Below are 23,748 nucleotides of genomic sequence, written 5' to 3'. Positions count from 1 at the left end.
AAAATACAGTTAAAGGTTGTGCTAGCACCAGCCTGTGTGCAGCAGCTGAAGGAGAGAGCAAAATGGGCATGGAGCCTGTAATTAAAGAAGGAGACAGAGTCTGTTTCTTGACGTACAAATGAGACATTAGAAGGTAAAATCACGTTTGCTGCAGTGTGCACTGCTTGCTGATGAGGTAGTTGATTGGATAAAACCTGTGAGACAAAGGATGTGTAAATCCTTTAAAAAGCCTCCCTTTGAAGTGAGGTCTTTGGGAGATTCTCCCTTGTCCTGCCTTGTTACAAGGTAGTAGGATTTGCCTGAGAAGACCTTGAGGAGTATCCTGCAGTTCCTGGTTCATTCTGCCTCCCTGCAGCCACAGATTGGTACTCCAGTACTCAGCTTTTTGCCCTGGAAGCCCCTTCTCAGCATGGCACACTTGATCTAATCTTTTGCAGCTCCCTGTGAAGAAGTAACCAGCACACACTGAGCAGCAGCTCTTGCTCAGTGAGGGTTTTCAGTGACCTTCTTCACAGATGTGCTCTGCTCTGTATCATCCCTCATGTTTCAGGCCTAATCTGTCTGCTCAGAGACTTACCTTTTAAATAAAAGATTAGTAGCTTAAAACTTCACTCCTCCTGGCCCTTCCACACTGTTCAGAGGGAGAGGATGGTGTGGCTATCCAGCATTCTTCTCTCCTGTCAGTAGACTGAGATTTGCTACTCAGGAGGCAGCACCTTTATAGAGGTGGCAAGCAGAAGAGTTCCTACCAGAGCAGAAACAATTTTCTCAGAGAACTGCTGCCCAGTCATTCTCTCCCAGAGGCCTGTCCGGGTCCAGCTTTAGATCTTCTTCTTTCCACGAAACCTGCAGCTGTTTTACAGGCTGTGAAAGTGCCTTCTGTTGTCTGAATGAGCAAGGACTACAGAATCAATGCATATAGCACAATCCATTTGGTTACTGTTTCTGAGCACTACACTTCCAGTCCTGCTTAAATAAGTCCAAAGGAAAATGGTTCCCATCTCAGCAGCTGTAGCCAAGTGCTCCTCTCCCATAGATGTCAAATTGTCTTTTCTGTTCCAATCTGGGTTAGATTTCTGCATCCTGAGACATATACACTGAGCACTGGCTTTATTTATTGTTATTAATATGGGGTTTTTTGTGTCTCAGATCATGAAGTGACATATTTTATGTTGCCATGGTAACTGGAATGTCTGAACATTTTAGAAGTTACTATCAAGCATGCAAGAGTATAATTAATGCTTTGCAATTCCTTCTGAAGGAGAACTAGAGTACAAAGATGTTGAACAGCAGACAGACAATCCTCTTCTGAACTCTGCTTAGACAAGGAATAAACTACACCACATGTATTTAGGTTCTTCATTATTTTACGGCAAAGCTGGATTATTTAAATCCAGCTTCTATATTACAAGAGGAGACGGGATGAACAGTCTCATATTTTGTACAAAGTTTTCAGTGAAAGCAATGTTATGCACACAGTGAGGGAGGGTTTGGTGAAAGCTGTGAACTACACGTGGGAATGAACACATGTTGGTGTCTTTCAAGTGAGAAGAATCTCCTGATGTTATCTGACCTCACATTGCTGACACATGCCTTTTTACAGGCCCTATCTATCTATGCTTTGCTATCAGTTAGAGCCTTGCTGTGTTGGTTTTGCAGGGCCTGGTTTTTGGCAGCGGGGGGGCCACAGAGGTGGCTGCTGTGAGAAGCTGCTGGAAACTTTCCCCATGTCCGACAGAGCCAATCCCTGATGGCTCTGAAGATGGACAAGCTGCTGGCCAAGGCTGGGCCAATTGCAGAGGCTGCTAACACCTCTGTGATAACAGATTGAAGAAGAAAATCAAGACAAAGCGGGGGTCGGTCGTAATTTTCCAGCCAGAGAAGAGGAGGAGGTGAGAACAGGTGAGGGAAACAACATGGAGAAACCAAGGTCAGTGGAGAAGGTGGGACACGAGGTGCCCTGGGCGCCGGAGCCGAGATTCCTCTGCAGGCTTTGGTGAAGACCATGGTGAAGCAGCTGTGCCACTGCAGCCGATGGGGATCCACGGGGGATGCAGAGATCCACCCACAGCCCCTGGGGATCCACGGGGGATGCAGAGATCCACCCACAGCCCACGGGGGAGGTGTCCATGCCAGAGCAGGTGGATGCCTGGAGGAGGCTGTGCTCCAGTGGGAGACCCGATGGAGAGAGGGTGCCCCGCTCCCAGGCTGGAGCAGCCTGGCCTTGGAGGAGTGCACCCCGTGGAAGAGTGACCCACGCCGCAGCAGTTTTGGGAGGACTGTGTGCCCGTGGGAGGGACTCACGCTGCAGCAGGTTTGGCAGGACCACTGCTCGTGAGAGTGGACCCACGCTGGAGAAGGTCACGGAGAACTGTCTCCCGTGGCAGGGACCCCACGGGGCAGCAGGGGAAGGGCTCCTCTCCGTGAGCAGTGGAAGAAAACCTCGTGTGGCAAACTGAGCAAACCCCCACGCCCTTTCCCCTGCGCTGTCGCTGGGAAGGAGGGAGGGCTTGGGGGAAAAAGGTGCTTTTCTTAAGGACTTCTTTTACTTCTCCTTATCCTCTTCTATTTTGTCAGCAATAAACTCACTTTGTACCTCTAAGCTGAGCCTGTTTTGCCCTTGGAGTGTTTTCTCCCGGTCCTTAACTCAACTTCATTACATTTTTCTCTCCTCTGCCCAGCTGCGGCAGGGGAGGGTCAGTGAGTGACGCTCGTGGGTGCCTGGCGTAGGGCCAGCGCCAAACCACGACAGGCACTCATGGCCCTGCTGTGCCCAGAGCCCTGCGTGGGACCTGGATTGACTCCAGATTTATTCCAAACCCAGGGAAAGGGTTGTGTTTTCCACGGCAAAGCCCGGCCTGGAAGCATGCCACCGTGTGCAGCTCCCATTGCTCCAGGACCCCATTGAAACCCATGCCTGGGCTGGAAAACCCTTTCCAGGCATTAATTGTTGCCAGTATCCAACCTGACCCTTGCCTGGCACAGCTGGAGGCCGTTCCCTCTCATCCCATCCCTCGTTCCCTGGGAGCAGAGCCCAATCCCAGCTGGCTCCAAGCTTTCCGGGTTCCAGCCGGGGACTCTCCCGCGGGCGCTGGGGCTGAGCAGTCGCTGCTCCCAGGGCACTCCCTGGGACTGAGGTGGGAAATGCATCAATGGCTCGGAGAGAGGAGAAAGGCAATCTGGAGACTCTGCTCTTGTGCCTCACAAATTTTATTGGAAAATGGGAAAATATCTTCAGGAGTTGGAACTCTGTCCTATTCAACCTACTGTGCATTCATGTTTTTATATCCTACACTGCAACGTAAATGTACAATATGGAACAAAGAGAAAATATTTGCTAATTTTATTTATTTACTAGATTTTATCTTCATTTATGGAATTTGAAATTATTCTTCTTATTCTCCTTATTCTTTCACTATCCTGCTTCTTTCTTTAGTTCTTCTACGTATTTCTACATTCTTCTTCTACTTATACCTCTTCTCCTCCTATGGATTTTAAAATTCTTATTCCTATTACTGTCCTTCTTCTATAGATTTTTAAATTCTTATTCCTCTTCTTCTAGAGATACTTAAATTGCTATTCTTATTCCTCTTCTTCTAGAGATACTTAAATTGCTATTCTTATTCCTCTTCTGCTATGTATTGCTTAATTCTTATTCCTATTCTTACTCTTCTATGTATCTTTAAATTATTCTTCTTCCTCTTCTTCTTTGTCTTGGTCTTCTTTGTCATCATCCTCTTCATCATCTTCGTCTTTGTCGTCTTCGTCGTCGTCTTTGTCGTCGTCTTCTTCATCTTCTCTTTGTCATCTCCGTCTTCTCCATGCTCCTGCTCCCGTTGCCGTTGGTTCCCGATGCCGTGGGTTGGGAGCCCCGTGGGTGCCGCAGCCCCGCAGGGAGGGCGGCTCTGGAGCAATGGGTGCCGTGTGCTGGCTGCTGTGGGTGCCGTGTCGCTGCTACTCCTCGGGTGGTGCCGCCAGGCAGGGACAGCGGAGCAGCCCCCGCAGCGCCCGCAGCGCCCGCCTGAAGCGGGAGGGACGTTTCCTGGGGGCAGCCGGCTGCTCACGGAGGGCCTGGGCTCCCAGCCGGGCAGGCGAGGGGCTGGGGAGGCTGCACGGCTCCGGGGCCGGGCCCTCAGCCCAGGCCTCACGAGGCGCAGGCACTGGGAGCCCGTCTGCCGCAAAAGCCCTCTGTTTTTGCTCTTTGTCTTCCTCCGGGGGCAGCTCCAGGACGCTCAGCTCGTCCCACTCGTCCTCCTCCGGGGCCAAGGGCTTCACGCAGCTGCCAGATTCGGTGCCGACTTCCCAGGGCTCTTGCGCGAGCTCCTGGTCGCTGTCATTCTCCCAGCTGGAGGGCACGGAGGGACTGTGGCCGTTCCCTGGGGTCACGTCCTGGCCGAGGGACACTTCCTGTTGGGAAAGGGCTGTGCCAACGTGTTCTTCCCAATCGGAAACTTCTTCCCGGCTCTTGATGTCCCCCTGGGACAGCTCTTTCTCCAGGTGTTCTTCCCAGTCTGAGCGTTCCTGGGAGCTGTTGGCTTCTCCGAGGGACATCTCTTCCTCCATGCACTCTTCCCTGTCCGACACTCCCCTGGACAGCTCCTGCTCCGAACACTCTTCCCCCTGGGACACCCTTGGGGAGCAGCTGTTCCTTTCTCCCTGGGACAGCTCTGCCTCGTGCTGCAGCTCCTCCTCCTCCTCCATCACTGGACTCAAGGGTGTCTTCAGAGGGTCGTAGATGACAGGGACCCAGCGGGAAGACGTGTCCGACTCCGGTGTGAAATAAGGCTTCGGCACCACATCCCCCTCCATCTCTGGGCTCGAGCCTCTGTCCTCAGGGCTGAAGGTGACACCAAACTGAGACAGGTCTTCGTCTCCGTCCTCTTCCTCTGGGGACAGCTCCGTGTCTGTGTCATATTCCCCCTGGGACGGGTCTGTGTCGCTGCAGGAGTCCCAGGCCCTGTCGCAGTCCGAGGTCTCCTCGTCGCCGCCTTCCTCTGACCATGCCGCTGTCCCCTCCTGCTGCTCCCTGATGGCTCCCAGCTGGCTGGGCAAGGGCCTGGGGAGTCTCACCAGGTCCGGCACCGGGCTCTGCTCCCTTTCAGCCGCGGCTGTTTCTCCCATTTTCACAGCCAGTCTTTGCTCCATGTCCCACACTCCCTCCAGCTCCCACTTGGAGCGCAGGATGGGCCACTCATACTCACGGCTGAGGTGCCAGGCCAATTCAAGAACCAGGTTGCGGCCCGCGGGGGGGCTCCCTGGGGCAGGAACCCGGCTCTGTGCCCTTGCTGAGGGCAGCTCCCAGCTGGGCACAGGAGGCTGCGGGGCCTTTTCCTCCTGCTGGGCAGCGAGGGGCTCGCGGGGCTCCTCCTGCCCAGCAGCTCCGGCCGGGGCAGCAGCTGCCGGCTCGGCCTCCGTGGCACGGCCCGGGCCAGGAGAGGCGCAGGGCGGGGCAGGCGCTGCCTCTGCTGCCGCCGCTGTGCCCGCGGGGCTGGGGGAGCCGGGCCCCGCCGGGACACAAGGCTGGGGCCCCTCCTCCATCCCTGGGCCCAAGGCTTTGTCCCCAGTGCTGCAGGTGACATCGTCCTGCTGCTGGGACAGCTCTTGGGCTCCATCCTCTGCCCCTCGGGACAGCTCCTTGGCGCTGCTGTCCTTCACTGGGTGCACTTCTGGCCCTGTTTGCTGCTCCCGCAGGGAGATTTTGGACATCTCCTGCTTTGGCTCAGCTCCCCACCGGGAAAGCTCTTGGCCCATCTCAGCAAAGCTCCCCTCGTCCTCCCCTCGATGTGTGACAGTGGCAGGCCTGACCTGCTCCCTGCCCCTACTCACTGCCTGCTGAGGGCCTGGCCGTGCGGCCAGCTGGCTACGGGGCTGGGGCACCGGGACTCGGGGGTGGCTTCGCTGCCTCTGTCCGCGTCCGTCGCTCTCGGCCTCTGGCGCAGACGGATCCCGGGAGTTGCTTCCTCCTTCTGGAGTGGCTCTCCTGCGACTGGGCACCCCGAGCCCTGCGGTGCCCCTAGAAACCCCTCAGCCAGGGTGGGGCTCTCTGATGTCACAAAGGTCTCTGGCCACCATCAGGTCCCGTGTCACAAAGGGTCCCAACAGCAGCGGGGCAGCCGGGAACGGGCCCGGAGCAGCCCCGGACCAGGGGACTGTGTTGGTTTTGCAGGGCCTGGTTTTGGGTAGCGGGGGGGCCACAGAGGTGGCTGCTGTGAGAAGCTGCTGGAAACTTTCCCCATGTCCAACAGAGCCAATCCCTGATGGCTCTGAAGATGGACAAGCTGCTGGCCAAGGCTGGGCCAATTGCAGAGGCTGCTAACACCTCCGTGATAACAGATTGAAGAAGAAAATCAGAACAGTGTGCACGGACAGTTTTTTCCTGGCCAGAGAAGAGGAGCAGGTGAGAACACCTGAGGGGAACAACACGGAGGCACCGGAGTCAGTGGAGAAGGAGGGACACGAGGTGCCCTGGGCACCGGAGCCCAGATTCCTCTGCAGGCTTTGGTGAAGATCGTGGTGAAGCAGCTGTGCCACTGCAGCCCCTGGGGATCCATGGGGGATGCAGAGATCCACCCACAGCCCCTGAGGATCCACGGGGGATGCAGAGATCCACCCACAGCCCCTGGGGATCCACGGGGAATGCAGAGATCCACCCACAGCCCCTGGGGATCCACGGGGGATGCAGACATACATCCGCAGCCCACGGGGGAGGTGTCCATGCCAGAGCAGGTGGATGCCTGGAGGAGGCTGTGCTCCAGTGGGAGACCCGATGGAGAGAGGGTGCCCCGCTCTCAGGCTGGAGCAGCCTGGCCTTGGAGGAGTGCACCCCGTGGAAGAGTGACCCACGCCGCAGCAGTTTTGGGAGGACTGTGTGCCCGTGGGAGGGACTCACGCTGCAGCAGGTTTGGCAGCACCGCTGCTCGTCAGAGTGGACCCACGCTGGAGAAGGTCACGGAGAACTGTCTCCCGTGGCAGGGACCCCACGGGGCAGCAGGGGAACAACTTCTACAGCTTCTCTCCCTGTGCAGCAGAAGAAAATCCTTGGGTGACAAACTGAGCAAACCCCCACGCCCTCTCCCCTGTGCCGTTGGTGAGAAGGAGGGAGGGCTTGGGGGAAGAAAAGGTGCTTTTAAATGTTTGTTTTACTTCTCGTTACCCTCCTCTGATTTTGTTAGTAATAAACTCACTTTGTACCTCTAAGCTGAGCCTGTTTTGCCCTTGGAGTGTTCTCTCGTGGTCCTTATCTCAACTCATGAGCCCTCTGTTTAAATTTTTTCTCCCCTCTGCCCAGCTGTAGCAGGAGAGGGTGAGTGAGTGACTTCTGTGGGTGCCTGGCATTTGGCCAGTGTCAAATCACGACACTTGCTAATGAAATACAGCTGGTAGATGGCTTGATCAGCTTATGATCAGCTCACTTGTAACGCAACCGGGGGCTTGTAATCACAAGCCCCGAGGGGACGCAGCGTTGGCCTCCACAGCTTCCTCGCTGGACGGCTCTGTGGAATCAGCGTGAGATGGGTGCGTGCCTGGCTCCTCCTCAGAGGAAGCACATTGTCGGGCAGCCGATGATCAGGCTGGCGTTTGCCCGGAGGCAAAGAAGGCGGAAGGGGCTTCTGCTGTGAGTGCCAACGCGTTTATTTGCAGGAGGGACCAGGGACCAGCAAAAGCCCCAAGGAGATGCAGGCTCGCCCCTTTATGGGGGGGTGGAGTAAGGCAGGGAAAGAGAAAACAACCAATGGGGTACAAGCAGAGGGGAGGATACAATTTTTCAGAACAAATGGGGAAAATATGGAGGCAGGAGTCATAACAGGGAACCAATTAATAACCAGAAAAGGGAGAACTTTCTGGAACAGGGGGAGGTAATTTAGGATTGGGAGCCACCCAGGGGGAGGTAACCTAGACCACAGTGATCCTTCTGGTGACTGACATTTGATGGTTGCAGCCCGAGAGCAGGCTGAGCCACCCCAACACACTTGTAATTAAAATCAGGTAAACTTGATGGTAAACGGATGGACTGCTTTCAAGGTCTGCTTCAAGACACTGGTGAGCTGTCTGTCTTGTGGCAAAATTAAGGTAATATTGGTGTCTTGAAATGTCTTAAGTGCAGCAGATTTGCCCAGGTCTCCTCCAGGCACCAAGTGTAAGTTTCCATCAGTACTCCGGCAGAAAAGCTCAGGTTTCTGCCTCTGCTGTAGAGAAGCTGCACTCCCTGGTTTTGGGGACCAGTTGACATTTTGTATTAACTCTGACAGTTACAGGAAAAGAGGGGTTTGGCTTGTCTTTCTCTTCCTGGATGCATTGGTAGGGAGAGCTTTATGAGAGAGTTTTCCTTACGCCAGTGTGGGTTTAGAAGCTGGAAAGAGTCATCCAGGAAATTACTGTATTTGTTGCTGGCTGCATTATTCATTTGTATCTGATGATATGCTGTTGAGCAGAAAGAAATGGTTAAATCCAAGATGACTGCAGGCTGGGAGCTCCAGTTCTGCATTTTCTTACTCAAAATATGTTTGAAGAAATTTCATGCTTGGCCATATGGCAAGTTGTGATCCTCATTGCAATGTTTTTCTCTGTTTCTCTTGTAGTCCTTGCTCCCCAGAATATGCAGGTGCTGAGCTCCATGGAGAACTCTCTGGCTGTCAGCTGGGATCCAGTGACTGGTGTGGATAATTACCTCCTTACCTGTTATCCGGCTGGGTATGAGATGCTGGTGAAATAAATCCACGTGCCCAAAGAGCAGCTCAGCTATGAGATTGCATGTGTTACAAGGGTGGAATCTCACAATGTCATGCTTCCATCATGTGAAGAAGGGGATTGCCAGTGAGCCCAAGCATCTAGAAGCAAGTACAGGTAGGAGCAGATAATTTTTTTTTTTTACATTGTAAATGTTGTAAATCTTTAAGTTATATTTCAACAAGTGAGGGGAACTGAGTGCTGGAGAGCACTTCCTCTTCCCAGCCTAGTTATGTCATTGTTTCTGGAGAATCTGTTCCCAGATTTGGATCATTAGGGCTGAATCTATTGCAGATTTCCTCTCTCTCCATTTTTCTTGTCCAAATCCCACTTGTTGTTGACAAGTGAATTCCAGTGAATTTGTAGTGTTGCCTGCTGCAAGAATCAGGAATGGGAGCATGCAGGATAAAGGCAGCATGTTACTAAGAGTAATGCACTGTTCAGCTGGATGCAGAAAAAACTTCAAAGTAGGCAGGGTGTCATTCCTAGGTACTTACTGTCCAGACATGTCTGCAGCAGTGAGTAGTCTCCTCATAGTCTCTTCCCAGGCCTGAATGAGCATGATCCTGCTGAGGTTAAGAGGTTGAGTGTGCAAAGGCTGTGTATTTGAAGCAGTCTCTTGAGAGCTGAAATGTCATCTGGTTAGCAGCTGATATTATGCTGTTTGTTTGTACTTGGCAAAGACAGTGAAAAGCTTGGTGATTTTGACATTTTTCCTGCTTCTAGCACAACAGGTGGGAACTGAGAGCCAGCAAACACCAGAGCTGGGCTGTTACCATGTTACCAATAAAACTAAAGCTGTTGAAGTAATGACTGTGCTCTACTTGCTTGACTCTTCAGTTTGGCTGAGGAAAATGTCTCGGGTCTCAGAGCAGGAAATGGGGCAGGGAAGGAGCATTGTTTAGCAACTTTTCTGTCTTCTATTTACCTTTTTGTGCTGCTGCTGCTTCTCTACATCCCTCTGCTGTCTTTCCCAGTCCTGCCTGCGGCCAGTGCCATCTGGGAGACAGAGGAGATGGAGTACTCCCTGGAAGTGGAGCAGGAGAACCCACCAACAGATGTGATTATTACAAGCTGAAGTTCAGATCCCTAATGGAGATGGAGGAGAAGCAGGTCATGGTGCCCAAAAGCAGTGACCCTAAGAGCAGATACATCCTGACTGGTGAGTACTCGTGGGTGTTCCAAACTGGGCAGGAGCATGGAGAAGTGGCAGGAATGACTGACAGTCAGACTGTAGTCCTGAGACAATTCTTCTCTCATGTGTGAATGTCCAGTGAGATCTATTGGGGCTCCCCTATCGCATAAGGATGGGTGTCTCCACAGGGAGAAAGCTATGCTCTGTGGATAGCAATTTTCCAGGCATATTCATTCATATAATTCTGTCCTTGTTTGGAAAAAAGTGCATTCTTCTGTTTCAGAGCTGGTATTATGGAAGTCCCCACCAGCAGCAGTCAATATGCCCTAAGGGCAAGCCTACACCAAAGGTGCTATCAAAGCATTGAAAAGGCAAAAGCAAGTTGGATAGCAATCTAAACTTTCAGTTCCCCTCTGTGACAAACCTGGAGCTGGATAAACTACACAAAACAGCTTTCTTCAAGAACAAATGCTGTCTTCCCTAATTGTTGGTAATGCTCCCTTTTGCTTTTTGTAGGCCTGAAACCTGGAACAGAACATGAGGTCACTGTCATACCTGTGAAAGACAGCACAGAGGGGAAACCATTCTCGGTGACTGGCAGGACTGGTATGTGGAAAGTTGCTCTTACTACAGGGTTTGGGGACAGATCTCTCAGAATTCCAGCACAAAAGGTTCATAATTGACTGCTTCTTCATGCATGACCTGCAGCCAGGTCTGCTTATACCTTGTTAGAGCTTACCTACATTGTATATTAAATACTAAACCTAGGCCTAGCTCAGTCTTTTGCTTTGATTTTTTACAGTAACTTCACCCTAAACTTGACTAACAGCTCCATCCAGACACAGGATAAGTGTAGTGAGCTAGCCTCTGCATGGAGTAACAACTCTGTTGGCTAATTAAGTGTCTTAAAAAAAAAAAAAAAAAAAGGCTGAATATTTTTGAGCTATTCTATTGCAAAAGACACCTTGAAGAATTTTAAACTCTCATTCTACTTACAAGATTCTGGAATTTCTGAAATTCGTCACTTACAAAAGGGTAGGCGTGCTGCTTCCAGAGACTGAAAAATTCCATATCAGGCCTGACATTCCTGAGGTTGTTGTGTAAATGATTCCACTAAAATGAAATTTAGAACCTAACAACCTCCACAATGTCATTTTAAGGCTGTTCTTCTGATTATTTGGAATACCCTTGACTTGTGTTTTCAAGCTGTTCTTGGCAGACATGGGGGCTGCAAAAATTCTTAAAAAAGGGAAAAAAAATCCCCAATGCTCATATTCTTATGTAACCCCTGGAATTTAGGAGATATAACTAAGACAAATACCAGCTACTTCAAGAGCTACCACCAAGCTCTGATTCATCAGCTAAAATAGCAAAACCTTGGGGGAGTCTGAGAGACAGGTCTGCAGGGAAGGCAGAAAGGGAGGAGCAGCAGATGGCTGACACGGGAGGCAGAGAAAGGGTAGGCACTGTACTTGGAGCTGGGAGGGGCAAGCCAGAAGGTTGATGCCAAAATGATTTTCACTTTTATATATTCTTCATATATTTGTCTCTCTGCAGACTATTGCTGTATAGTTATATAGCTCCTAGCTAGCTCCAGCATTTTTCCTATTCTGATAGACAGAAAGACAAAACACATTCCAAAGGCCCCAATCCTAATCTTGCTTCCTCTGGAGACCAAGGGTGAGCTACCCTCCCAAGACACTTTTCTATAAACAGCTAGAAGAGGGGCTCCAGAAGAGGTTGAACCAAGGGGTGGAATTACCTCATCACCTGTGTTTCTAATTGGGGATTCTTGTCAATTATGTTGGTTTGATAAATTTATAAAACTGTATTTGCCCTATGTGAGGTGGGCATTTTTCCATACTTGCCTCTGGAGGCCTCCAGTTAAAGGCCAGCTTTTATATTACTTCCTGCGTTAACATTGTCTTGAAAGTGTGTTGTTATATTTCTAGATCTTTAAGGCATCTAGGTAAAGCTGGTACCTATGGAAAGTGAGACAGGTAGCCTGCAAGCCCTGCCTGCAGAAAGAAATGGAGAGCTTCATCTAAATGGTAGAACATTCCTTCTTTCTCCTGGTTTCTCATGGATGCCTTCCTTCAAAGGCTGTTGGGGGAAACCTGAGTGTTTTAGCTGGCCAAAGCAGTAAGGCAAAAATAAAGGAAATGCATACATGGAATGGTTTGAGTTTGAAGGGACCTTAAAGAGCATCATCTTTAATGATGCCTTAGGTTTTAACTTTTATATTTTTCAAATCCTGTACTGCCTAGTGTGCAACTCTGAAGTTTCCCGTGGTGTGTTAGCTACTGTTCTCTCATGCTAGTTAGACTTAACAAGCCACTATAGGTTTGCTCTCCAAGGACACCTAGATTGTCCCAGGCCCCAAAATATGTAAACTAAGGCTTCTGAAGAGGAGGGCAAACTTCATCATTAACTGGGGTTGTAATTGGAGAATTTATTCTGATATGAAAATGGGCCAAACTTATAAAAGTGTGAAGAACTCGTGACCCGGAGTCCATCTTGGGTGTAGCCTTTTAGCTCCCCAGGGTGTCCCCTGAAGGCCCTTCAAATAAATACCTACCTTTATTCCCTTTTTCTTGTCTAGTCTCTGTTTTTAGGTGGCCACTTCAGGCATCAATCTAACCCTACCCCTGCCCTGGGCAGGGACACCTTGCAGTAGGCCAGGTTGCTCCAAGCCCCATCCAACCTGGCCTTGAACACTTCCAGGGGTGGGGCAGCCACAGCTTCTATGGGCAACCTGTTCCAGTGCTTCACCACACTTCTAGGGAAGCATTTCTTCCTAACATGCCATGACATGTATTTTAGTGGTTTAATTCAACTGGAGGTAGCTAATCCTGCACTTTGAAATGCTGTCTCAGGAGTCAACAGCCCAACCAATGTGACCACTGACTGAGTGACAGAGGATACTGCCATGGTGTCGTGGAATAAAGTGGAGGCTCCTGTAGACAGGTACATGGTGAGATACACCCCGGCTGATGGAGACACCAGGGAAATACACGTGGGCAGTGAAAATTACATGGTCACCTCACTGGATCTGGAGCCAGACATGGAATATGTCACTGACATCTGGGCAGAGAAGGGGCCTCAGAGGAGTAAGAAGGCAAGCACCAGAGCTGTGACAGGTGAGCTGTAGCAGCACTGGAGGGAACTGAGTTTGAAATTCAAACTCCTTCATCAATTTTACTTGTTTGGTAAAGCCTCTCCTGCTTTGCACATGTTTTTAGTGAGGCAAAAAATCCATGTAATTCTTATTAGTGTGGCTGAACAGGTCTCCAGCTCAGCTTACAGCTCTGAGTCCTGTTGTGGACAGGCACTATGGCAAGGGACCAGTTACTATTAGTACAGAGAACAGTCAGCCACAGCCAAAACTAAAACCTCATAACCACCTGGAATGTGTAATTCATGCCTTGCCCTTAAAATGCCATAAACCATAACCAAGCATTTCTTTGGGTGACTCTTGTAGCATTTCCCAACAGGACAGGAGGCTCGTTTCAGACAGATAATCGTGGCAAAGTGTAAAAAAGAAAACTGTGTTTATTTGGATGATAACATAAATTAAAAAACATGTGGGAAATCAAATCTCCCAAACAGTATATTTGGTTGCTGTCCTTTGGTGACAGGGAGTCTCCATTGGAAGGGTGCTTGCAGCTGAGTCCGCAGCTGGATTGGGAAACTTCTTGAACCTCTGTCTTAATGAATTTTTACAATCCAGCCATCCATGTGTGACTGTGAGTACAGAAGCAGTTTCTGCTGACAATTGACAAATGTCTTCTATGTGTGCAATCTGCATTTCTTCACAAAAATTACCTAGGGGAATGTTTGCAGTGCTCCACTCAGGTTGTTCACCAACACATTTAAGCCTAGTAAATTGGACTAGACATAACAAGAGATGCCTTGGGGGAATTTGTAGGACTGTCTGAAGCTCTCACACGAGGGGATCAGTCCAGTGGTTCATGATGAAGCTCAGTCAATCCCCTACTTTCAGGTTGGTTCATTGTCTCGAGCCAGCCCATGTTCTCACTGGTACAGATGACTGTGTGGGCAGCTCCTGGACCACGCAGGGAGTTAAGTAGTGAAAAGCACTGCATGTGCAGAGCAGCACAGTCCATACCCAGCTGTGGTGCAATTAGAACTGAAGAACAAACTTGATTTTCATAGCACACAAGAAAATAATTTTCTTAGTTTTTCTTGCCACAGGTGAGCATCTCATACTGCTAACGAGCTGAGCTGTGATTATTCAAATCCCCATTCCCAGCATGTGCTGCTGGTGGCACAAACAAGCCTCAGCATCTTTCATTAAAATGAAAAGTAATGTATTTTCATCTCACAAAAGAGCTGAGATTAGTACATGCAGGTGGAAAATCACAACTTTTGCTGTAGCTAATGTGTGGTAAATCACAGTGCAGCTAAGCTGGTGTGGGGGAAATTACACTGTGGCTGTTGTGCATTTGTGCCCTGGAGTTTAGAGCCTCCAGCAGAATAAGAAATGCTGTTGCAATAATTTGAGAGGCATCTGCAAGACCTTTGCTGCTCAGGCTGCTAAGATGTATTTAGTAGTTCAGTGACTTAAAAAATCCTAACCAAACAAACAAAACAACTTGTTCTCTGTGAAGGTCGTGGGTTCTAGGGCTGTCCTCAAAGGGCCACATGACTGCAGGCTGTGTTGTGATACGAATTTAGGACTCCTGGGATCTAGTGTTGTGTTCCCATCTGAGAATGGGGCAGGGGAAGGATTGTAACAGTGGGAGGAGTTTGAAAGTGACAGCTGCAATTCACAGATTCTGAGCAGGTGATTTGGGGGTTTTTTTTGTTAATTCCCAGAACAACTCAGGCAAGATGTTGTGATCTTCAGAAAGCAGAAGTCAGTAACACCATATTGTGCCTGGGCTCTGTCTCTGCTTTTGTTGGTCCCAAAGAAAGAGCCCTGCTCTCATAGCTGTGCAGAGACTTAAACCCCAACTGAAATACCTCAGAATTGGGCACACCCCACCCCCCCCCCCCCTTGCTAGTTTGTTTCTTGGCAAGAAATAAAGGATAAGAGGTGGTAGAAATCAGCAGGGCTCTTGAGGGGAAGGAGTAAGAGTAGCCCTGTGTGGACACCCATGTTTTTCACTCAGCTGTTCCACAGAAACCAGCAGCACATCTCACCCAGTGCAGGGCAGACTGAGTCTGCCAAAGCTCAGCCACCTTGGCACTGGTGTGCAGATGTGGTTATCAATGGATCAAGAACAGCAGGACATGGAAGCAGTTAGCACACTTATTTTATCTTCCTTGCACTGTATCCAGCAGTACAAAATGATTTGGCTCCACAAATATCCAACGGTGACTCGCTTAAGTAGCGGTTATTTGCACTGCGTGGTCAAAACACAGTTTACAGCTAAAGGTAAAACTTCTGTTGGATTTACCAGTTTGGGCGGGAGAGAAAAAAACAAGCAAGCTTTTGGATACACAAAATCCCTTTTAGGTCTTTAGACATAGAATAATTTCCCAAATTTCACCTGCTTTTCCAAATGTATTTGATAGTCTAATAGAATACACTCCCTCTGGCTATAAAACTTGTGTTGTCTGTGTCTTCAGACCATTGTGATTACCACAGCACTATACTAAAACTTCAAATAATTACAACTTTTTCTTACAGAAATTGACAGCCTAACTGAGCTGTTGATTGACCAGGTGACAGAGGATGCAATTACTGTTTCCTGAACGTAGTCCAGGCTTCCACAGACAGATACAGAGTGAGCTACACCTCAGCTAGTGGGCACACAGAGGAGAAAGAGGTGGAAAAAGACAAGAATGTCACTACCTTGGCAGGACTGAGGCCAGGCACAGAATACATCATTTATAGCTGGGCAGAGAAGGGAGAGCAGCAGAGCAAGAGGGCCAGCACTGAGGCTGTGACAGGTAAGTGGGCAATGGACTTTGTTGAGTACAAGCTAAAGCCCAGCTTTGCCTTGGCACTAAGGATGCCCACCCTAAGACAGTTTAACAGCAGAGGGAGATTCAGGCTTAACAGATCAAGTCTTCAGGTTAGTGCATCTTGCCATGAAACCTATTCAGCATCATCACAGAGAGATTCTAGTTCCCTGTAGGTACTACAAATGGGCTGTGTTGTAAATACTAACAAGGATTAGGGTAAACAAAGCCCTTGCAGCAGTGTCTTACGTGTTTGTGTAGTCTTATTTTAATTGGTTGATTTGTTTATCCTTCATCATGCAGTAGGGAACTATTCATTTCCTTTAGATGAAGAAATTGTAGTGCAGAGAGGTTAACAGCATGCAGGCCACCTTTTTTTGCAATAGAATGAATAGTCATGGTTCCTCAGTTGTTCTTGTGTTGCCAGTCCTGGTTAAGGATGTGTAGTGATCTTCCTGACATGTTCCCTGTTTATAACAACACTGTAAATCTGAACATTGGAATCCACTGGAAGTGGTGGCAGGCATTGCCAGGACTCGTCTCTAGGTCAGGGACTTGCTGGGGGGAGATGCATAAATGTGTACCTGGGTCACCTTGGCCTCTTAACGAAGGAGCTTTGGTTGTTCTCTCACTTTCTGGACAGGCGACAAGTATGTGTGCTTTGGAGGCTGGTTATTTTATGTTTTACGAGCTCTTTTTGCATTGCTGCACAGGGGTAGCCCTACTTAAATCATCAAATGTAGTAATTGAAATGCATGCATGCAGGCTACCCATAACAGAGACTGCTGCTATAGGTGATCATAGAAGAGGCAGATGTCATACTACAAGAGTGATGGCAGCTGATGGTCCTTATTTCACTAGTCCTTAATCAAAAATGTGCAGTGCTTCATGTGCTGCTATCAAGCCTAGCAATAACAGGTTTAAGAACCAAAATGAAACCATTTTAGAATTGGAGACAGTTAAAAATAATGCCCTGCCCTTTGACTTGTGACCTTAGGCCAGTCCTAGGAGACTGCTAAGCAGGCTTAAATCTGTTCTGTTCAGTTAGCCATAGGGACTGTGATGTACTGGGAACACTCGGGGTTACTCTATATCCATTGACCTTGCTAATGCACTTTTTCTAGTTTATGAATCCAGCTGGTGTGAGATAGAACAGTTGAAACTTGGGTTTAGGGCAAGATGCCAAAGAGTTCCCCAGTGCTTACAGAGATCAAGGGCAGCTGGTAGGGACAAATTGAGGCCAAAAGGCTGAAGCTATCTGGAACTAGAAATTCAAGGAGAGTTTCAGCAAATTGAAATGTTGTTTGGTTTTTTTTTTTCCTTGAACAAGCATGAAAATGGAGACACCTGGAGATTTCACATGAAGTGAAACTGCTGGGAGAGGGAATGCATTTAACATTAGTAGTGATATTTTTGAACTATCTGCACAAAAGAAATGATACCTCTGCTGAAATAATGCGACTTCTGAGGACAAAAGGAATACATTTTCTCACTCAAGGTGCTGGCTGATTACTCCTTAGCATTAAAACTGGCTGGGGCAGGAAACTGCCCTGTGGTGACCACCTGCACCTGTGGGAGCTGCCAGCTGCCCTTTAAGGGCAATGCTGTGAGACCACAGCGTCTGAGGCTGCCCTTCCCATCGCTTGCTTCTTGGGATGGATTTGGTACCTCTTAGCTCCCTCTCCTGTCCAGCTGGAGATACACATGTAGTGAACTTGGGTGAGGAGGTTTCTGGGTTGTTTCACTTAAAGCAGTTGTTTAGTGCTCTCCCAAATGAAGCACAAGTTCATTAGATAATGGACTAGTGCTTAACTCGTGAGCCTCGTGTAAGGTGGCCTTCGGTTGTGGTGAGCAGACAGCATTTTAAACAACATGGGCTGTGAATTACAGTGCTGCTGCCCCTGCTCTTATATTTGGTGGTTTGATTTCTTCTTCTTTGCCTTTTTATCTGCTTTAAGCAGTAACACTGTGCATGAGGAGTGCAGCATTTCCTGGGAGGAGCCAGCCTGCTCGACTCTTCTCATTTATCTAAGACAGACAAAGCACAGCCTTGTGTTTTTCTGTGGCCTTTTCACAACCGCATTATAATTGTTGTTATGCTTATCCTCATAGCATTCTTCAAGGCCTGGGAAGTTTTGTAGCCTGGTTTATACAGAAAAGACAGACAACAACATGTCCATAGTCCTTCAGGGAGATTTGTGGAAGAGCAGGGAATTGAGATAAATTATTCATTTATAGTTTGATGGAGACTCAGGTGTACTTCAGGGCTGAAGCACTCTTCCTTGGAGGCCAGCACTGCCCACCAAGGACGTCCTCTGTAAAACTTGGAAAGCCAGTAAAACCTTACTCATCAAATAGTTTCCTTAAGATGTTCCCAAAGTACATAGAATATAGCAAGCACAGGATGAAGTTTACAGAGAAACTGCTTCCACTGTTGCTACTTTCAACACAGATTTAAAAACTGGATTTATCCTGAGGGAAGCACTACAGCTTCCTTGTTGGCACCTTGTAAGACACTTCTTGACAACTGCTGTGAACTGGCACTGCATTAAAAGAATTCTGTTCTTTTCCTCATGCTGACCTTGGGCAGTCTGACTGCTCAGGAAAAGTCTGGCCAAGCCTCCGATGCCAGTGAAGGAGCTGGTATCCCATCTCCAGCACAGACTGAACTCTCAAGCTCTGGGTTTCTTCATATTCCTGCATTTACTAAAGAAGACTGGAGCATGACAGCAACAAAGCCTGTGAAGTAATTCTTCTCTGCAGTGGGGGAACAAAGGTAGGAGCTGTCAGCAGGCCACATTAGAACTGTGCTTTGGGACTGAGGCATAGAGCCTAAACCTGTCCTATCCATGAGGGCTCCTCAGACATGAGCCTGATGGAGACTCCTCAGGCAGACGTGCAATGAGCTCCTGGACACTGCACACTTGGGCCAATTGTCAGACTCACAGAACATCCCAAACCAGATCTGTAAAAGGCTTGCAGTGTTTGGTCTAGGCTTCCACTGCCTGCTAGCTGTGAAAGCCACTGGCTGGCTTTCAGGCAACTGCAGTTCAGCCCAAGACCTGCACTGCAATTTGTGTCTTTGGTTTATGCAGTGGTGTAGCAGGACTTCCCCTCTGCCACAGAAGAGCTTATCTATTCTATCAGCCAGTGCCATAGCTCAGGGCGTCTTCCCCCCTCACAGGAATCTGCCCATTGGTGAGATTACCCAAGCCAGACATCTGTCCTGTAGTGAGTTATCTCTGGGTCAGAGAGGTGAATTCCCAGTTGACAATAAATATCCTGCCTTAAGAGCAGATTGAATGGAGATAAGCCTTGGAATATGACTGACACACACTTCACTTTACAAACTATAAAAGCTACGCAGAACTTTCACAAAGAAGAAGTCTTCTGTTTTCCCTGGAAATGTGTGGGGACCTCTCCTCAAGGTTTGGAATGCTGGCCCTGAGGTACTCTTCTGGCAGTTGGGTAAAAGGAATATGTGTCCCCTATTATCAGTTGGTGGTAAACTACATTGTCTCCTAACCTGTACTATTTCTTTGCTAGCTATAATATAGGTACCTTTGTGTTGTGCACTGTTTTATGTAAATCTACTAGTAGTTCTAGTGTGTAGTAAGTAACTCTTTTTTAACTCTTATACTCTTTAAACTCTTGTTTAAGGCCTTTTGTCTGTTAATCTTCTGTCTATTCAATAAATAACTCATTTTACAATAGACCTGATTTGAAGTTTTAAAGAACTTGTGAGCCAGCATGGTTTAGGTGTGGGTCACCTGAATTTAAGCTGCTGCCAAAAATCTGAAGCTGAGGCAGGGCTTGTCTAATGCTTTTACTAGATCCGTAACAGATGGGACTTGACTTCTCTTTTTGACTAGAGATTGATCCTCCCAAGAACCTCCACGTATCAGGTGTGACTCATCCTACTCCTGCTGCACCACAGGTTGATCACTATTCTCTGACCTACCAGGATGAAGATGGGACAAGCAAGGTACAGTGAATTCCTTGAATTCCTCAGGCCCGTAGACCCCACTGAAATTACCCTTGTGATTATGGGCTCTGACAGTTGGTCCTTGTGGGTATGTGGACCACAGAAATACAATTTTGAGTGGGAATCTATGCTGTGACCCGGGGAGGGAGAGCTCAAGGAAGGCAGTGTGCTGCTGTCATGAGTAGAAGCTGTGGAGGGACTTAGTGACAGTGGAGTCCTCTTCCCAACAGATCTTCAGGAGCAGAAAACATGGTCACCTCTTCACTTGTTCTAAGTTGTTACTACCTGGAAGGGCAGCACTCACCAGGGACAGGGTGCCCTCAGTGTCCTAGGAGTGTTTCTTGAGACCTTGCCCCCAGTCTTCCTTCTGAGGTGATGGACTTCATGTTTCAAGGATACGGGGTGAATTTGCCTCTCTGAACCCTACAAGAAAAGCCTGTAAATGCATCTGGGGTTTGAGGCACAGTGGTCCAGAAAAGCTAAATGCTCTTCTGAGCTGGGTTCAGCTTTTGTCACTTGGCAGAAAGTATATCTGGGTCCCAGCAAACAACTGTTAGTGCTGGAAGGGCTGGCACAAGGAGTGAGGTACACTGTCTCCCTACAAGGGAGATCACCAGAGCAGAAAGACAGAGCATAGCTTCTCAACAGGTAGGAACTGGCCTTGGATTGTTGCATTTTTCCCCTGTGCTCTGCAGCTGTTGCTCATCACAGTAGAGATCAAAGACAGAGTTTGTGTCCTACAGATGCACAGGGAAACTGTGATCATAAGCCAACCATTTAGCAAATCAGTGGTGCTGCTCCTGGCTGGGTGTCCGTGCTAAGCCACACCACCTGGAGGCTTGGGAACACAGTGTGACAGTGTGAGTGGAGATTGCCCACACTGGTCACCTGTGCTGGCAAGCCTTGCTAGCCAAGTGCAGGACAAAACCTGCTCATGAGCTGCCAGTGGGCAGGAGAGAGGATGATAATGCAGGAGATCTTTCTGCACATCCTAGTAATGGCAGGGCACAGCAGTGTAAATCATCTTAGGGCCTTGGGTAGCTGCCCAGGTTGTTCAGAGGTCAGGAAACGCACACCAGACTGGCAGCAAATCAGACATTTCATGCCAGCATGCTGTGGGAGCCTCTCGTACTGTGCCAGTGCCCACAGGGGTTGCCAATTGTGGATTAATTGTGAAATGCAGAGAAATTAAAGTCCCTTTTTTCTGCCACTCCCACCTTTACAAACAAGGTCTCCTCTTCCCGCTCTTATTGCAAGCCAAGGCTGGCTCTTTTTTATGGGCAGGCAGTGGCAGGACAAGGGGCAATGGTTTTAAGCTGACAGAGGGTAGGCTTAGATTTGAGATCAGGAAGAAATTCCTTACTCAGAGGGTGGTGAGGCATTGGCACAGGTTGCCCACAGAGACTGTGGCTGCCCCATCCCTCGAAGTGTTCAAGGCCAGGCTGGATGGGGCCCTGAGGAGCCTGATGTAGTGAGTGGCATCCCTGCCATGGCAGGGGGTTGGAACCAGATGAGCTTTAAGGTCCCTTCCAACCCAAACCATTCTAGGATTCTGTGGTTCTATCTCTTGCAGCCTTGGGGGACCCTATCTGTGTGCCAGCTCCCAGGCAGTGGGGAAGGCCAAGAGCTGCTACCTGCAGATGCAGCTGGGCCCTGTATGAGTGCACAGCAGGGGCTGCTGCTTTCTCTGCTTCTCTTCCAGTACCCATTGTCCATAGGACCTTCCCAAGGTGAAGTGCCTCCTCCTGCTTTGCTGATGGACAGTTTTCCCCGCTCTGCTCACACAATGAGCTTCCTCTACCAGTATCCCATGGACTGCAGCCAGGTGCAGCAGAATAGAAGTGCCTCCAGCAGCATGTACAGCATTTACCTGAACAGGGATGGCAGCAGGCCACTGCAGGTGTGCTGTGACATGAGCACTGACGGAGGCAGGGGGACGGTGAGTGAGGCTCTGCTCCTCTTCCTGCTTTTTGATGAATCTAATCACGTGGACTTGATGCAGATGTTAGTTGAGGTTCCTTTCGCTCTGCTGCACTCCTGTGTTTCAGCTCCTTGCTGAATGGAGTAGCATGTTTTAGGGAGGGTAATGGATGGTGATGTACCCAGAGCCCAGGGTTAGGTGTATGTTAATGCGTTTCAGCTGATGCCTCTTAGTGTTTTCATTGCTAGTGCTGTGAGGATGCACCTCAGCTCTGGCCACACAGGAAGTGTTGAGTGACTCAAAGGAGTCTGAAGGCAGAAGCATGGATGCTTTGAGGTGGGGAGTATGTGTGAATGTGGAGGAGTGAGTCTGAGGTTCTCTGATAGCAATCTCCCTCAACAACCCGAGAAAAATACTACCTTTTTATACCTTTCAGGGATAAATGATTTTCTCCAGTGAAATAAATAGTCGTGTGTTACTGCCAAGCCCCTCTGATCCTGGTGAAGTTTAGAAACTCAAAGGCCTCATGGATCTTGTCTCTAAGCTTGTTTGTCTGAGTGTTTAGATCACGCTCAGATTTGTGGGAAACAAACTGCAAGATTTGTACAACTACGTATTTGCCCCAGTGCTTGTGTGCAGCCAGAAAATGGGAATGGATTCCTGTGTGTACCACGCTCAGGTGAAGTTTACTATCATAAAATTTGCACTCAATGATCTTGGAGGTCTTTTCCAACCTTAATGATTCTATGATCAGGTAGGGCTGTCTGTTCCTGAGCGCTTCACCTTTTTGTCTGCATTTTTGTCGTGATGAGCATTTCTCCTGCCCATCCTCCTTGTCTCTCCTCATCCTCTCAGGAGTGCTCACTCTGCAATCCTTGCTTTGCAGGTGTTTCAGAGGTGGAGCACTGGCAAGGTGGATTTCTACCAAGGCTGGAAAAATTACATGGAAGGTTTTGGAGATCCCACTGGGGAATTTTGGCTTGGTACAGTACATGGGTGTGACTAGTGAAGGGCTAAAGATTGGCTTTGTAAAAGCACTTAAATGCTGAAATATCCAATCCCCTGAGTGTGCAGTCTTGAATTGTCAGCTTGTGTGTCTTCCCTAGCAATGCCAGTGAAGCACTGAGGGATCTCTAAAGGCCCACTAAGTATTTCCACTGACATCTTTGGGCTTTGGAGCAGTCCCAGGCAAGCCAAACTCTGGGCTCTGTTTATTTCAGACTTGTGTGTTCCCGTGGGAGGGGAGATTAGTTTTATTTGTGAAAATGCAAAGACCAGGAGACTACACAAAACTTGGTGTACTCAGTCATTTTTTGTCTGTCTTGTTCTGCTAGTGAGCAGTGTGTGAATCAGAGAATCCAGCATTAAATAGAGCAAAGTTTTTGGAGTAAGAGCCTTTAAATGTTCTGGGAAAAATAATGTTGCAGTACAGCCAGACTTGTGCTAGTTAAGGTTGTTTGTTTTTTCTCATATTTCTGTCTTTTGCAAGAAACTGAGATAAGACAGCATAAACTTGGCAAATTGTCCTGAAGCCTCAAGCAGGGAAGGAGGAGGCAGGAAATAGCTGATTTAACCAAAATGGCCATGGGGTGAGAGTCTAAGACTGCAAAGGTGAACAGGCTTCCCCCTTTAAAAAGTAATTGTTTTTTATTTCTCGGTCTTGACAAGCTGCACAACCTCAGGAGCAGCAGCTCCATCTGCTGCAAGCTCTGTGTGCATTTGTGGACAGCCAGCCAATCTGTCTGTGCTCTCTGTGACTTCTTCCAGGTTGCCTCAAGCAGGGACAGATACAGGCCGTCAGTGGGGAATTACAGAGGCAATGCTGGTGAGGAGGGCCTTGTCCTGGTGCTGTCTCTGCACAGGGAAGCAAATGCTGGGACCTGTGTGTTTGTTTTGCCAGCAGAGTGGGAGCTCCTTAGGTCAGGTTGGATCAGATGTGGTTCTCTTTGAGGAGAGAAGTCTTCCTAGGGAGACTGAGGAGAGTGCACCCATGGGCCTGTCTCATGCTGAAGACAGGAGAAAGAGTTGCTTGTTCATGGGGAAGAGGGG

General features: G+C 48.8%; 1 protein-coding gene across 1 annotated transcript in view; it reads left to right on the top strand.

Annotated features, from left to right (window-relative positions):
- TNN (tenascin N) overlaps positions 1-23,748 on the top strand; it is a 34,059-nt gene that overhangs the window by 7,742 nt on the left and 2,569 nt on the right. Inside the window, 14 exon segments of the mRNA XM_048312919.1 lie at positions 8,580-8,788; positions 8,790-8,844; positions 9,705-9,785; positions 9,788-9,889; positions 10,379-10,468; positions 12,739-13,002; positions 15,519-15,578; positions 15,581-15,966; positions 19,731-19,778; positions 20,239-20,372; positions 20,374-20,426; positions 21,566-21,717; positions 22,586-22,678; positions 23,353-23,533. Of these exon segments, the coding sequence (XP_048168876.1) occupies positions 8,580-8,788; positions 8,790-8,844; positions 9,705-9,785; positions 9,788-9,889; positions 10,379-10,468; positions 12,739-13,002; positions 15,519-15,578; positions 15,581-15,966; positions 19,731-19,778; positions 20,239-20,372; positions 20,374-20,426; positions 21,566-21,717; positions 22,586-22,678; positions 23,353-23,533 (1,908 nt within the window).

Source organism: Corvus hawaiiensis, chromosome 9, assembly GCF_020740725.1.
Source record: "Corvus hawaiiensis isolate bCorHaw1 chromosome 9, bCorHaw1.pri.cur, whole genome shotgun sequence".
Lineage (NCBI taxonomy): Eukaryota > Metazoa > Chordata > Aves > Passeriformes > Corvidae > Corvus > Corvus hawaiiensis.
The sequence above is the reverse complement of the archived record's forward strand: the minus strand, read 5'-3'. Positions and strand labels throughout refer to the sequence as shown.